This window comes from Helicoverpa zea, chromosome 21, assembly GCF_022581195.2.
Source record: "Helicoverpa zea isolate HzStark_Cry1AcR chromosome 21, ilHelZeax1.1, whole genome shotgun sequence".
NCBI lineage: Eukaryota > Metazoa > Arthropoda > Insecta > Lepidoptera > Noctuidae > Helicoverpa > Helicoverpa zea.
In genome coordinates this window covers 8,788,211-8,802,923 of record NC_061472.1, presented here as the reverse complement: position 1 = coordinate 8,802,923, position 14,713 = coordinate 8,788,211, and the positions used below count along the sequence as shown (strand labels likewise).

The 14,713-nt window shown below is 34.4% G+C and overlaps 1 protein-coding gene and 1 non-coding gene across 3 annotated transcripts in view; one reads left to right on the top strand and one right to left on the bottom strand.

Moving 5' to 3' along the window:
- Nucleotides 1-12,889, top strand: part of LOC124640822 (calcium uptake protein 3, mitochondrial) — an 82,711-nt gene extending 69,822 nt beyond the window's left edge. Inside the window, exons 2-11 of one of the 2 annotated variants that reach the window (XM_047178756.1) lie at nt 3,532-3,670; nt 4,046-4,156; nt 4,322-4,369; nt 4,674-4,756; nt 5,700-5,765; nt 7,830-7,997; nt 8,662-8,776; nt 9,539-9,766; nt 10,092-10,249; nt 11,120-12,889. In XM_047178756.1, coding sequence (XP_047034712.1) covers nt 3,532-3,670; nt 4,046-4,156; nt 4,322-4,369; nt 4,674-4,756; nt 5,700-5,765; nt 7,830-7,997; nt 8,662-8,776; nt 9,539-9,766; nt 10,092-10,249; nt 11,120-11,191 — 1,188 coding nt within the window. In that variant the 3' untranslated portion in view covers nt 11,192-12,889. The remainder of the gene's footprint in view (nt 1-3,531; nt 3,671-4,045; nt 4,157-4,321; nt 4,370-4,673; nt 4,757-5,699; nt 5,766-7,829; nt 7,998-8,661; nt 8,777-9,538; nt 9,767-10,091; nt 10,250-11,119) is intronic. The other variant, XM_047178757.1, reaches the window with a different exon arrangement.
- On the bottom strand, nt 10,941-11,013 carry Trnar-acg. The gene has a single exon. It is a non-coding gene; the product is annotated as a tRNA-Arg (tRNA).
- Nucleotides 12,890-14,713: the final 1,824 nt, after the last annotated feature.

Below are 14,713 nucleotides of genomic sequence, written 5' to 3'. Positions count from 1 at the left end.
TGGAGACCACGGACTAGCAAGCGCAGCGTAGGACGTCCACCAACGAGGTGGATAGACGACCTTATAAAGTTCGCCGGAAGACGCTGGATGCAGGTCGCTTCCAACAGGTATCTGTGGAGATCTAAGGGGGAGGCCTATGTTCAGCAGTGGACGTCCTATGGCTGAGATGATGATGATGATGATGATAACTTGAGCATTTCTCCTCAAACATGACGTTTAGCTAAATCAAAACGCCAGCTTACTCTCCCAGCACATCTTTTCACGTAGGACAAAGGGCCTCGCATAGACCTGCCGCACGTAGCCTCGCAATGGCTAGGGCCGCCGCTGCGTGCTTGTTCCATTTCCTCAAATCAGCAGAAAAAAGTCACAGGTGGTATTGAAAAAAATATCGAAATAGAAAAGAAGTCAGATACTTAACCCACTCAGACTCATTACATAAAATGCAATATGGATGGTAAAGCTTGCAAAAGACTGTTTAGAAATGGCATGTACTTATTACTTTTACTGTAGTTATTCACGACAACTTCAACTTTGTCCATGAATTTTGCCTTTCGTTTGTCGGCATCTTTCACAATCTTGACCATAATATATTCAGATGGCGCCTCCACTCATGAATCTTCGAGCTGACCCGACAAAAGCCAAAAAAATACCCCATTGAAAACATAAATTGTTCAAACAAACATTTACCTCATTTGTAAGGATTTATAACTCTTTTCGGGGGTGGTTCCGCGTAATTTATCGCTATATTTGTGACAAAACTACTATTAAGTAGGGCTTGTTACAAACCTGATTTATCGGCCCGATAAGGGAATTATTTGTTTAAAGATTTACTGATTCTGTTGTGATTCTAAGGGTGCGTTTTTTAATCCAAAATGTTCTTTCGGAAATGTCCTGAGACCCGCAGTTACCGCGGCCCTGGTACTATTAGGGCTTAAGAAGGAACAATGTCGATTTTAGTCAGTAAGAGTCTAACACTACGTCATGCTGCACCCACAGCGGGAGCGGTCATTTGATGATAGAAAAAAATAGCCTCAGCATATGCATTCTTAAAACTAACACAAATGATCCACATTGTCTATAAAAGTCCTTCTATTTACACTGCAGTGACAAATTGAAAATAAACAACATTTAGAATGATAAAAGGCTATCCTTCAACACTTAATCCCGAAAACACTGCATTAGTATCACGCTGTCACGTAATACAAATCCATTGTCACTGTTCTGAGCCCAAAATGTTGTGACCAGTATAACTTGGACCGAGGCTTCTTATGGAAACAATTTTCTAGCGATAATTCAAAACCATACAGGTTGTTAACGAATCTGTAATATAAAAATGAATCGCAAAATGTGTTGGTAAGCGCATAACTCAACAACGCCTGGACCAATTTGGCTAATTCTTTTTTGTTGTGTTTGTTATTGTCAGGAGAAGGTTCTTATGAAAAAAAAATAGGGTAAAGTAGAGAAGTCAGTTGACGGGAGCGAAGCCGCGGGCAAAAGCTAGTTAAATATAAAATACTGACTTCTTTAAATTAATTGTGAGTGTTTTCTGACTTGAAAGTTTAAAACTTGTTGTAAGTAATCGTACCTACTATTAATTTCAGTTAAATGTAAGTATTTAATTAGACATTAACCGTCGTAGCACAAAAACCTTTAAACTTCTGTTGAACACTTGTCTAAAAAAATCAGATTATGATTTTGTAATAAGGTCCGTTTGGCAGCCACACGTTTTTTAGACAAGTGTTCAACAGATGTTTAAGTTTTTGTAGTAAGGCTGTTACAGTCGTTGTTAAAAGGCTCATCAACCACCTCAGAAATGATTGCTCCTCGTTCTATGGTTTATTGGAAATTTTATAATTTACGTAAATTAAACCATATCTAAAACGAGAAAGCGATGGAAAATCATGTCCATAAAAGTCCTAAATACACTGGTTACTAAGTCAACCGAACAAAAATAGTGTCGCCCAATTTAGCAAAAGTCGCCTCCGCGTCCGTTTTCGCCGTACAACGCATTACTGAAAATATTATTTTAAGGAACAGGGAAAAATACTTTTGTTCCGCGTATCTTATTACTAGTTTCCACTTCGTTTATTTTTAGTTCTTAGCTTTGATTGTATTGTTAGAGTTAAAATGTGGGACTGTGTAATCGGGCGACTTTTTAGTCGGAACTTTTGGAAATGCTGTGTAAAATATCTTTTTATTTTTGCAGAAATATCATTTATTTGGCTTTTAAAGTGAAGACTGTAATTTTATTTTTTATATAAATATCAATTATAGCTATTTGTTGATCAAGTCGAAGATTAAGCTTCTATAATCTTCGTTCAATTTCATAAGATTTATAATGTTTGACTAACTTCGCTATTTTCCTAAAAAGCAAGTATTGTTTTTTACTCAATAAATAAAGTACAAAATGTAGGGTTGCTATTATTATCTCTGACACGACTAACAGCTAGGTACAAAACAAGGCATTTAATCACCTCAGATCTATATCCTTACACACAGATTACTTAGACTGGAAGTGACGTAACGCAGCGCCAATCAAACCCAGTTTTATCTTCCAGAAATCTTACAAAACGAATTCCTGTCAATAAACATTGGCAGAAATTTATCTCTTCGGTGACACTACAAATTGTAGTTACAATATTATGTAATTGTAGAATCTAGACTGAGAGAGCTGTTGAATAATGAGGCTGATTATAAAATTCCTGCGTTGCGAAAATCTTCTGGACATATTTACATAAATAGACTGTTTTAGAGACAGGTGGAAACAAGGTGGTGTTGAATGAAGTTGAACAAACTATAAATATAGTACCTGACTATATATCTTTACGGACTTGCAGCTAAAAAGACGGTCCAGCATTTTCTACTCAAAAATATTTATTTTAAAATCCTTTGACGACTTTTAGTCGCGCGTCTACGCACCAAGTTCATAGATTTACCGATTGATATGAACAGTGGGTGCATCGGCCCGTGCCCTGTAAACCGAGCATCACTCAACGATGCCAAAACACGGAACAGAGCGATTCCATTAGAGCTTTCGTACCATTTATTGATACAATACTAGGATTAGTCGTTGCTAGGTTGCTAGTTTTAGAGATGGAATCAGATATCATTAGCAAATCAGCTTTGAACTAAAAAGACACCACATCCAATAAATTAATCTGAGGCTCAAACCGCGTTTCTTCGTTCTATACATCATTCTACTACGTTTGTAGATTTTCAGATTAGCGTACACTACGTATAGGTATATATACATCGTTCAGAATCAACCATATTCTTTTAATATATTTTATAATTTTAAGTGAAATTGTACCAATTGAAAAAATTGAACATCTGTTATTTTGAGCAAATAATAAAAGAAAACGATGGTACCAATAACACAAGCTATATCTAACCTTGGGTACCAGGGTTCATCTTAATCACCTTGCTATTGTAACGATGAATGATTTTAAAAAATACGTGATTATATTAAAAAATTTGGTCAATAAACATTATTTTTACAAAGCCAGCTAACGAAACATTCATTTGTTCCAGCCGGATGAGCTTGCCAGATCGGTGAAGCTGACCTCCCGAGAGAGGCGGTTCATCAAGTTCGCGAGCGTGGAGTACGGCGGCCAGCTGTACATGACTCCTCAGGACTTCCTCGAGTCCGTGGTCGAGCAGGAGCCTAGGCGTGAGTACAGTTTATTTACACTGTTCATATAGAAAGTATACCAAGGTCACATTTAACTATAGTTACGGAGACCTAAAAGTCTTGTTCTGTAGTGTCATGCTGCCCGGTAAAAGATATTTCTCTTTGTATATTAAAAGACGTTTAAAGCCTTTGCGATTTCTATACGTTATATATATTTTTTTGGTTTGCTTCTACCCTTTTGGATGCGAAGCTGCTGAACCGATTTGAATCATTCTTTCACCGTTGAGAAGCTACACTTAACCCTCCGCGACATAGGCTACATTTTATCCAGGTGCGAGAAGTATTTTCCACGAGACGCGGCTAAAACCGCGGGGAACAGCTTGTTAATGTCAACTTGATTATTGCTTTTGACAGCTCGTCTAAAACGTCGTGTGCTGACTACCAAAGAGATTGAGTACCTTCGGGACCACACGCCGGCGCTCAAGAAGGGATCCTCCCAGATGTTCCGCAATATGAGGGACAAAGGTAAACTTCAGTGATATTCTGTCTACAAGATCTGACTATATCATAAAATATCAAAAGGTTTCAACCAAAATAAACTAAAATGTAGATATATGTATAAACCAACAAATACAAGATGACTGGCAATCTATAAAACATTTTGTTGATCTCAACTCTTTAATTTTTCAGGGATCATCTCTTACACAGAGTACCTGTTCCTGCTCTCAATTTTAACAAGTAAGTATATTCAGTACAAAATTTGACCTAAGTGATCCTGTCCTTATAGGATCACTTAGGTATTTCCTTGGACCTACAGTCAGCCTTGGCCAGCTTTAGTCAGTTTTAGTTATAGTCCTGTCAGCTGTCTGTAATCACCCCCGCTGCCTACGTCCCTCTCCCCACGTGGACTATTAGAGTGTCACCAACGAGCTCCCCAGGCTATAAGACAAATGCCTAAACAAAATTTACACTATGTTAACAAAACCTCTAATTTCCTTGCCCCATCTGCCAGTAATCTGCAACACATAATTCGGTGTTTCAGAGCCGGCTTCAGGTTTCCGCATCGCGTTCAACATGTTTGATACGGACGGCAACCAGCGCGTTGATAAGAACGAGTTCCTAGTCGTGAGTATGCACATGTGAAATGGTGTAAGGGACGAGCGGGGAGCAATTTTGTAGAAAATACCATTTTCATTCATGCGTTTTGGTCAGCGTTAAGTGCAGGGCACAGGCATCAGGGTCTTAACATAGAACTATTGAACATTAATCACCCTCAAGCTGCCTTGGTGTTAAGATAAACAAACCATAAGGGGATATTATCAAACTTGCTCAAAAATCTTTTACTTATTTTACCTCAATGAAAAAGAATCTTTACAACACTACATTTGCGTCATTACGGGGTACTCACAACCATTCATATTACTTACAAGATTCATCGCATTCTAACAAATGGGAAAGCGAATAAAAAAGCATTTCAGTGGCATCTCATTCCTTAAATCTCATTCACAATCTACAATAAATCGCTCTCCGCTTACACTTGCGCCATATTGTAGGAAAACTGCATAAAAATTAGCACAAGCTACATTAGCGGCTGAAGCACATAGCCTTAGATTATAACAATATAGAGGGACTTAGCAAGGTTTGCTGAGGCGAAATAAAATGGCAAAATTGTTCGGTGATGGTTTAACACTGGTAGCAGTAGTAAAAGTAAAAAACGGTTGAAACTAACTATGGATTTTGAGGAATTTTTAGGAACATGGTGGTAGTTATAAAAATAATATTGGTTTGTAACTAAATATCGTTTCGCCAAAGCAAATCGATTAATTACAATATTGCGACGATCATTTTTTTTATCAAAAAAGAAAACAGTTATCAAATAAATCAAAGTCGACGCAATAATGCTAATTAATTTATTAAAAGCAATAACACCAAAAATGTAGACGCTAAAAAGCACAGCATGTCTTATACGACAAGGAACCAAGAAATATTAAATATATTTTTACTTTATTTTTATTATTTTTGTTTCTTTTTTTCTGAATGTTTTGTTTCTGCGATGTTCTATATCTAGATTCAGCGACTGCTCGGTGGTACGTTTAAGGAGCGTAGGAATTTGGACGCCAAAAGTCAGGAAGCAGTGAGTTCAATATTAACCGCTTTGTGGAGGGGCAGCCTCGCTATACCATGTTTTGGGTTTGGGTCATAATTTTGATTCGATTTCTTGAAGAAGAATGGTAAAGTGATAGTTGGTCTACCCTTCCTCTAGCTAGAATGAGTAATTGACTTAGTTATTCTTAAAGACATCATTTTGATCATAAATATTCAATCTGTAGTTATTTCACTGAAAGTAATTTTTGGCTATTACAAAGTTCACTATCCAGTAATGACTCGTATTATATCATTGATAGATTAAATATGTAGTATATTTTAGAGAGCAAATGAATTTCATATATCCATTCTCTAATTGCTTTCTAAAATATTGGTATATCTAATTAATCCGAAAGCAAACACAACATAAATATTTGGGAAGAAGGCTAGGCATATGATGATGATATTTTTTTTGGTAGACCAAATGACCTATCCTTCGCAAAACGAATTTACTTATTTTATTAGGCAACATTTACGTCATGACTTATCTTTTTTTCTTAATAGTTTTTGGGGAATCGAATCAAAATTTTAACCGTCACCAACTAAGTCTAATGCCGCTCTAACGTGTGAATTCCCTACAAAATGTTTTTTTGTTTAATATTTTATTTTCCTTTTTTAAAACAATCAAATACATATTTTTTTAATTAAGTTCCCTAATCAAAATATAAATTGTCACTAAACCGTGTTTCCTTAAAAATAATTTTGAACTACTTACAATTGTTTATACCGGAGCGGCATAAAAGTCCTTTCGCTTGTTCTTTTTCATTTTTATTTTTGTATTTATATAATTATATGTAAATAATAATGTAATATTTATGTGTGTATTATGTGCTCACCGCGATTAGCTGCTTACGTTAGTGTCCACAAGTGCGATGAGGAATCGGGCCAGTCCGGTCGACGTCCCCAGTCCTTCGAGAGTAAGTCCTGAATGGACCACGTCTGTCTGTCTGTCAGTTTTTTCGTGACGTCATTTTTTTTTGTAATTTTTTCGTTGTCGTTGAAGCTTTTACGGATTTATTCTTGTGATTGTTTTTTGGGTAATTAACGCAAATATATGTAAATTGTTGAGTACATGTTTGGGTATAAGTAATTTGTGATAGTTTATATTGTAAATGTGTAAATGTAGTTTATGAGGCTCGGAGGATGATGACTTGAAAGTATTTCATGTTTAAATGTAGTGTCGAATAGTAAGTAGTCGACAAGTCACTGTATATGTTATAGAATCTGAATTACGACAATTAATCAGACTGTAAGATAATCCGTAAAAAATGCTTTTGCTATATATTTAAATAAGATTAATTGATTGAATTGTTCGCTATTGCATAATTTGTTTCTGTGCTTTGTATGTTATGAGTTAAAGCATCAGCTACAATTGTTATAGATTTAAGTTTACAAATAAATATTTTAAGAAAAATATTAATTAAGATTTGGCACGAAGTAATTATATTTAATTTTTAATGTTATTTACAGGTTGTTTGGTGTTAACAATTTTAATATTTTCTACAACAGTTTTCATGCATAACACAAAATGCAATTAACACAACTGTTTTCAAACAGACCTAACTTCGAATTATAATTTTGCGCTTTTAATCAATACCAATCCGACTGCGTACGGATATAATTAAAATTTATACTTCACATCACATTTAACCAAATCATATTTTTATTCCTACTTCTTACCATATATTTTTTTGCACTTCTACTCAATTTTTCCTATTTCAATAATATTTTATTTTACTTTGTACCTACTTACTCTAATTATACTTTTATCTACTCTTTGATACATCAGCACACATGCACTTAAGACTCAAGACACATTAAAGCAAGCACCAATACATAATGGTCTTTATATCTACAACATTAAAGTACACATTTGTATAAAAACATTCACTATTAAGAAATACATACAGATTTGTTTTACTGCAATGAAACTTCCACCTTACAATATGGACATAAGGTTCACAATACTCTGCTTTAATATGCCTTGAGGACATCAAACGCAGTCGGTCGAACTGATACTGCAATGATTTGACACTTCACTTAAAAACTTCAGATGGAGAAAATCTTCAGCTTTGCGTGGCGTGGCAAGCGGGGGATGACGGAGGATGAGAACAAGGATGACGGTAAGGGGGATGTGAATGCAGACGGGAAGGCACATGAGAACTACGTCAATGATGACCAGGGGTTACAGAGGAGGCACAATGTTGATACTTTCTTGCAGGTGAGGGTTTCTGGCCATCAGGTCGTCTGTATAAAAATATTCTATCAGATAGAACTTAATGATAAAGTGGCTGGGGATTTTGTTGCGTCACTTCTTCTTCCCAGCAAGAACACAGCAAGTGGTGAAGAGTGGGCGTTTTGAGGGTTGTCTTTTGTAAATTTATGACGCTCGAAAAGTGCTGTTTTGCAGCCAAGTTTGAATAAACGATTTTTGATTTTGATTTTTACTATCCAACAGTAGATGAAAATGTCGGAATCTGTTCATTTGTGCTAGACACCACTACCATATAAAGAAACAAAGACATGTTTTTTCTTAATCATAATGGAAAAGAAATATAAATAGTTTAAACACGCAAAGTGGGAGCAAATTCTATATGGATGATTGCATCTTTGGATATCATCATCACTACATAGTATAAAACAAAGTCGCTTTTTCTGTCCTTATGTCCCTTTGTACGCTTAAATCTTCAAAACTACGCAATCGATTTTCATGCGTTTTTTTATAGACAGAGTGCCTAAAGAGGAAGGTTTATATGTATAATAACATACATTAAATAGTGGGAAAATTCTGTTATCCCGTGCGAAGCCGGAGCGGGTCGCTAGTCTGAAATATTTTTTAAAATACATGAACACGGAGTAAAATTTTAACGCATGTTACTTACCAGGTGCACTTCTTCGGCAAGAAGGGTACGAACGACTTGAAGTTCGAAGGCTTCCGGCAGTTCATGGAGAACTTGCAGACCGAAGTGCTGGAGCTGGAATTCCACGAGTTTGCTAAAGGTTACTCTTTTGTTTAATAGTCATCATCTTTCGAGTCTTTTTGCCAACTATGTTGGGGTTGGCTTCCAGTGTGACCGGATACCAGTTTGTTACAAGGAGCGACTGCCAATCTGACCTCTTCAACCCAGTTACACGGGCAACCCAATACCCTATAATAGTATGTTATGAAAATATGATAATATGATAGACTATGTTTTTGGGCGGTCTTACAATTATTTTGATATGACACCCGTATTTTTACAAAAATAAATTATTTTTTATCTTTCTGTTTTATTAGAATACGTACGAGTCAGTAGGTCTGACATCAGTCTAACCAAGGGGTATTGGGTTTCCCGGGTAACTGGGTTGAGGAGGTCAGGCAGAGCAGTCGGTTCTTGTAAAGCACTGGTACTCGGCTACATCCGGTTAGACTGGAAGCCGACCCCAACATGGTTGGGAAAAAGACTCGGAGGATAGATAGACCATTTTTGACACGAATCATAAACCGTTCTAGATAGATAGATTGCGGTTACTACTAACACTTTTTACGCTATTAACTAGCATGAGAATAATAGAAAAAAACTGAAAAAGCCAATTTGTATAAGTTTTTTTAGAAATCAACATGACATTAAAGAAATATTAGTTTCATGTTTTTTTACTAGAATAGTTTTGAATGAAAATGTAAATAATATTAACTGCAATAATGTTAATATATAAAGAATAAAAGACACACTGAAATGAAAAAATAAAACGTATAAAAACAACCTGATATTTCTTTCCCAGGTCACGAAACAATCTCCGAGGTGGACTTCGCGAAGATCCTACTCCGTTACACATACCTCGACACGGACGAGTATGATATGTACTTGGATCGGCTGCTGGACCGCGTCAAGTACGAACACGGCATCACGTTCGAGGAGTTCAAGACTTTCTGCCAGTTCTTAAATAATCTGGAGGACTTTACTATCGCTATGAGGATGTATACGCTTGCTGATCATCCGATTTCGAAAGGTAAGGCCGGACATGCACACTTATTTCTTTTTAACTCATGTACTTTCTTGTATCTCTCTTTTGGAAGACGTATGAAGTACCTCAGTTATCCCATGGGATACTAGCACCAACCGCCCGTATGTACCGTGTGAGTTTAGTAACTCCTCGTGTGCCTGAATTTAATCGATGCGATTTTTCTACCAAATCGGATGGACGTACCCACAAAAAATTTTAGGTGCTGTATCCGCCCCTAGGTACATTATTCTATCGTGATGAATATTATCTCTAATAGGAAAGTTTCATCTGGAAAAATCTTATCTGAAAACTCTAATTATACGTTTTTTAGACGAGTTCCACCGTGCAGTAAAGATTTGTACGGGCATATCTCAGTCAGAGCACCTCGTGTCTACCGTGTTCGCGATATTCGACGCAGATGGCGACGGCTTGCTCAGCTACAAGGAGTTTATAGCCATCATGAAGGATCGCCTGCATAGAGGATTCAAGGTAGGTTACCTCTTTTGTGAAATAGTGTTTTTTTTTTTGTTGCTGGAGCGTTGAAGTTTATTTTTTAAATGGAGATCGTTTTGTTATGTTCTGAATTTGAAAATATTTGCCGTTTTTTTTAGCCGCAAAAATGTTTGGCATGTTAGGAATTACAAATAATAAAGTTTTAAAACCTGATTATGTATTTGTAGACTTCCTAGAAGTACGTCAGTTGATGAACCCTTGATTGTCAGGAACTATAATTTTAAGTATTGGTTTAAGTTGCAACTAAGAAATAATCTAAAAAGTTTTTATTATGGAATTAATTTATGGAATATACAATAAGCTACCATCTCGCATTAAAGACCTACCAATGAGTAAATTTAAGAGGTCCCTCAGAAATTGGCTTATTGATAAATGTTTTTATACAGTCCTAAAGAGTACCTAGAAGAGAAATAGTTTTAATGCAAAATGATTGTAGGTACTTTTTTAGCTATAAGATTTTAGAACTTAAGATATTTGCATGACTAAATTATAAGTCGAATATAGTGAGACCATATTTTTTTATTGTATCGACCATCATAATATTGTACCTATATTCTGGCAAATAAATACATTTCATTTCATTTCATTTCAAAAAGAAGTATTGAATTCATTTTTTCTGTACGTATATTTTTACTTATTGGAAGAAAAAAACTCAAAAAGAGAAATGCGACCCTGCCAGGATTCGAACCTGGAATCTTCTGATCCGTAGTCAGACGCGTTATCCGTTGCGCCACAGGGCCAGATAGGAGGGGTGGTGAAATACATAGTTAAATAATACAGACTACTACTACTATTCTATATCGTACTACATACTGAGTTTTTTACATTTTTTTGTTTTTTTTTTAGTCCTACGCGAAGAACGAAGGTTGGGAGGCGTTCAAATCATGCGTGAAGCAAGAAATGAAGAGCGCTGTTTAATATCAATAACATTAGTAGGTACAATCGTGGAAATTAATAGTTGTTCCACTTGCACTGTGGCCAAAAAACATCAGCGTTAAAAATAATGAATAAAATAAACGGATTAAACTTTGACATCTGGATAGGACATTATGTGGATAGCAAGCTACCGCTGGATTCGTAACAGTTTGCGTTTTGTTCGAAAGTAAGAAAGTGGCACAACTATTAGATAATATCCGCGTCTGTACAACGATACGATGCATTTGCCATAAATCACGAATATTTCAGATCTCACGGTCATTATTTTATTCTACCTATTTTACATTTTGCTTATACTAAGTATACTAGAAAATTTATAAATAATTTATAATATTATCTCCAAAGTACAATTTTCTTTGTTCATATCAACTTTCGGTTGCAGATTGAATTTGTTTTTTGTTCCATTACTTGCCATACTTTATACCTAAGGGTTGGTGTGAACGAGAAAATTGTTATAAGTACTTATAACAAAAATTATATTCAAAAACAAAAAGTGAGAGATTAATATATCTATCGTATTTATTTATAAATAAGATGCCAGTGGCCTAATATTGGAAATCTTGCCTTATATTTTGGCTTATCATGTATGTATGAAATTATTTATTATGGTTACTGATAGGTAAGATTATTTTGTAATTAACTATCGGGTGTACTCCAAAGTTTTTTAACGGGTAGTTTGAGATTTCAATACTAATATTACACATAACTAACTTAATTAAAATATTTCACTGCATTTAAAATCTATACTAATATTATAAAGCTGAAGAGTTTGTTTGTTTGAACGTGCTATAATCTCAGGAACTACTGGTCCGATTTGAAAATTTCTTTCAGTGTTAGATAGCCCATTTATCGAGGAAGGCTATAGGCTACTTTTTATCCCGGTACGGGAAGTAGTTCCCACGGGATGCGGGTGAAACCGCTGGCAGAAGCTAGTAATTTATATATAGAGTCACAGACTTAATTTTCACAATAATTTTCTATGGGTTTAATTTTAATATCTAAATTGGGCACATCACGGTGCTTTATTTTGCCGTAAATAATCACAAAAATCTGCTTTAATCAATACTGTACATATTATTTACTTATTTATTTACTAACTTAATGTAAAGTATTTTTGTGGTTTTCTACAGTGAGATTAATATAATTTATAGAACCAGTGAATTATTTCAATAAATTAATTAAGAGTAAAAAAAAAATCTTTTTATGAATTGTAAAGATACTCATTTTTTTGGGTTTTTATTATTTATAACGAATTCATCTGTGGGTAGGCCTAGCTACTGGTATTATAAGTTAAACACACAACAAATTATAAACCTGACTGTACTTTTTTCACTAAACGAATTTGTAGCACCTATAATAAAAGTTGTTAGGCCAACCCCACTGGAATTTTGGATCTTTTTTATATTAAAACTTGCAGGGATAAGTTTATAGAAATAACAATATTATTTTTCGGTTAGTGAGAGCTTAAAAGTTCAAAGTGTAACAATCAGTATAAAAGTTACTTAATAATTGTAAACTGCTAGTCAAGGGAGTCGTACAAACTTAGTTTGATACAACTTGAAGTTACCAGTAATTCATTACATTTATAATGTATTTATTTAACTAATAATATTCACGTGTTATAATCATTAGCTTGTATTCGGCCTTTTGATCTGATTAAACAATGTTTGAAACATTAAATTTTTGGTGCTTTTATTTTTCCCCATCCATTATGTCTTCTACAAGCGATTTTTTACGTGAAGATATGACTTTTCGGAGAATACCAGTTATCCAGGTATTGGTGCATTTAGAAGCCACAGGGAAGAAATAGAACAAGGTCTGAATTAAATATATCTTTATTTCATTTTAAACATCAAATAGCATCTGTACAATCTATACAAATTGAGAAATAAGTGAAGTCCTTTACACGATCACATTAAATCGCGATAATTCAGTGTTTATTGTAAACAAGAAAACTTAATAAAACCGTGTGATGGCACTTAATAACTAAAAAATAAATTAAATAATTCGAGAACAACACAAAAATAATTACAGAGGCACTAAAGGTACCTTCATATTGAGAAGTCGAAGGGTGTTTAATACTATGAAAATACTACTTGCCTGCCTGCCAGTGCCTGCTAGCTAGGCTTTACGTATTTCAGTACCTTTAACATTAACTTAACTGCCGTAGAATGCAAAAAAAGGTGACATAAATCGAGTATCGACCGATATTATTGGTTTTTCATGGTAGAGGTACTGAACATTCGACTACTTTCTGACCAAAACATTAGCTATTTCTGATGTTGAAATCGATGTTACGAAATGAAAACAATGAAATGATTAAAGGAACTCTTTTTAACTTTTAGACCGTTACATAACGTATCACAATCAACATAGTACAATACATATTTTTGTATAGACTATGTCACCTTTAAGATATATTTCCCGACATAAAGTAAACAAGAAATTAGACATGTATCTACTGGATATTCTTAAAATTAACTAATTAGCCTTTGAATTAATCAATAAACCCTTCGTTTAGTATTTCAAAATAAATATGTTGCTTTTTAACAAAACATTACTTTTATGGTACAAGATCTGCTAATTCCTGAAAACAACGTCCGCAGCAATGTAAAAATAATTGAAAAGAGAACATATCACTTAAAAAATTACGTAATTTCGCAAATTAAAATTAACAACTAAATTAAAATAAAAACTCACTCACTGTGAGCAGAAGCTTAATATTACAAGAATTATTAAAATTTTTGAACTTGCTTCTAAAAATATTTTCGTTCATTCATAAATAGTTTTGTGGTCGCGTTCACATTGGTAAACATTTATTTACTAATTAATTGTTAAATATACATTTTGATTACATTATTCTACTTGAAATTACAAAAAAGAAACATTACATTTTTAGATTTAAAAGATATAAATATTATGTATTTAAGCTCGTCCGGTAACATTTTACACATTAGAATATTTCTAGAAAGCCAGTGCTAATAATAAATATACCAGACTTTTGTGCTACTCGGACCAATATAAACGCGACCTTTTATTTTCTGCACTTTGACCAATTCAAGCTTGGCCATTATCGAACCCTACCCGGTCAAAGTACATGATGACAATGTTGGAATCATTCTTGGATACTCACAATAAATTGTAAGTACTTCCGTTTTCAGACTTATTTCAAAAGATTTTTTGTTATTTTCTTACTTTTACAGAGAATTCTAGTAAATGCTTTAAATTACAACCATTAGGAAAGACACTTTAGTTAATATTAGCTGCAACCAATTTACTTTGCTTAAAGTACCTACAAGCTAAACCAAATGATTAAATCATTTCTTTCAATTTAGACAGTATACTTCTTTAAACGACTTTCCAAAGGAGGTTCTCATCTTCTGTGGTATTTTTTTTTACTATTGCTTATATCAGATTGCTCAGTGTAGTACATTTTATAGGTAGTGCAAGCAATCTAAAAATATGTATGTTGCATACATATTTTTTTATGATAAAGTCAGTGGC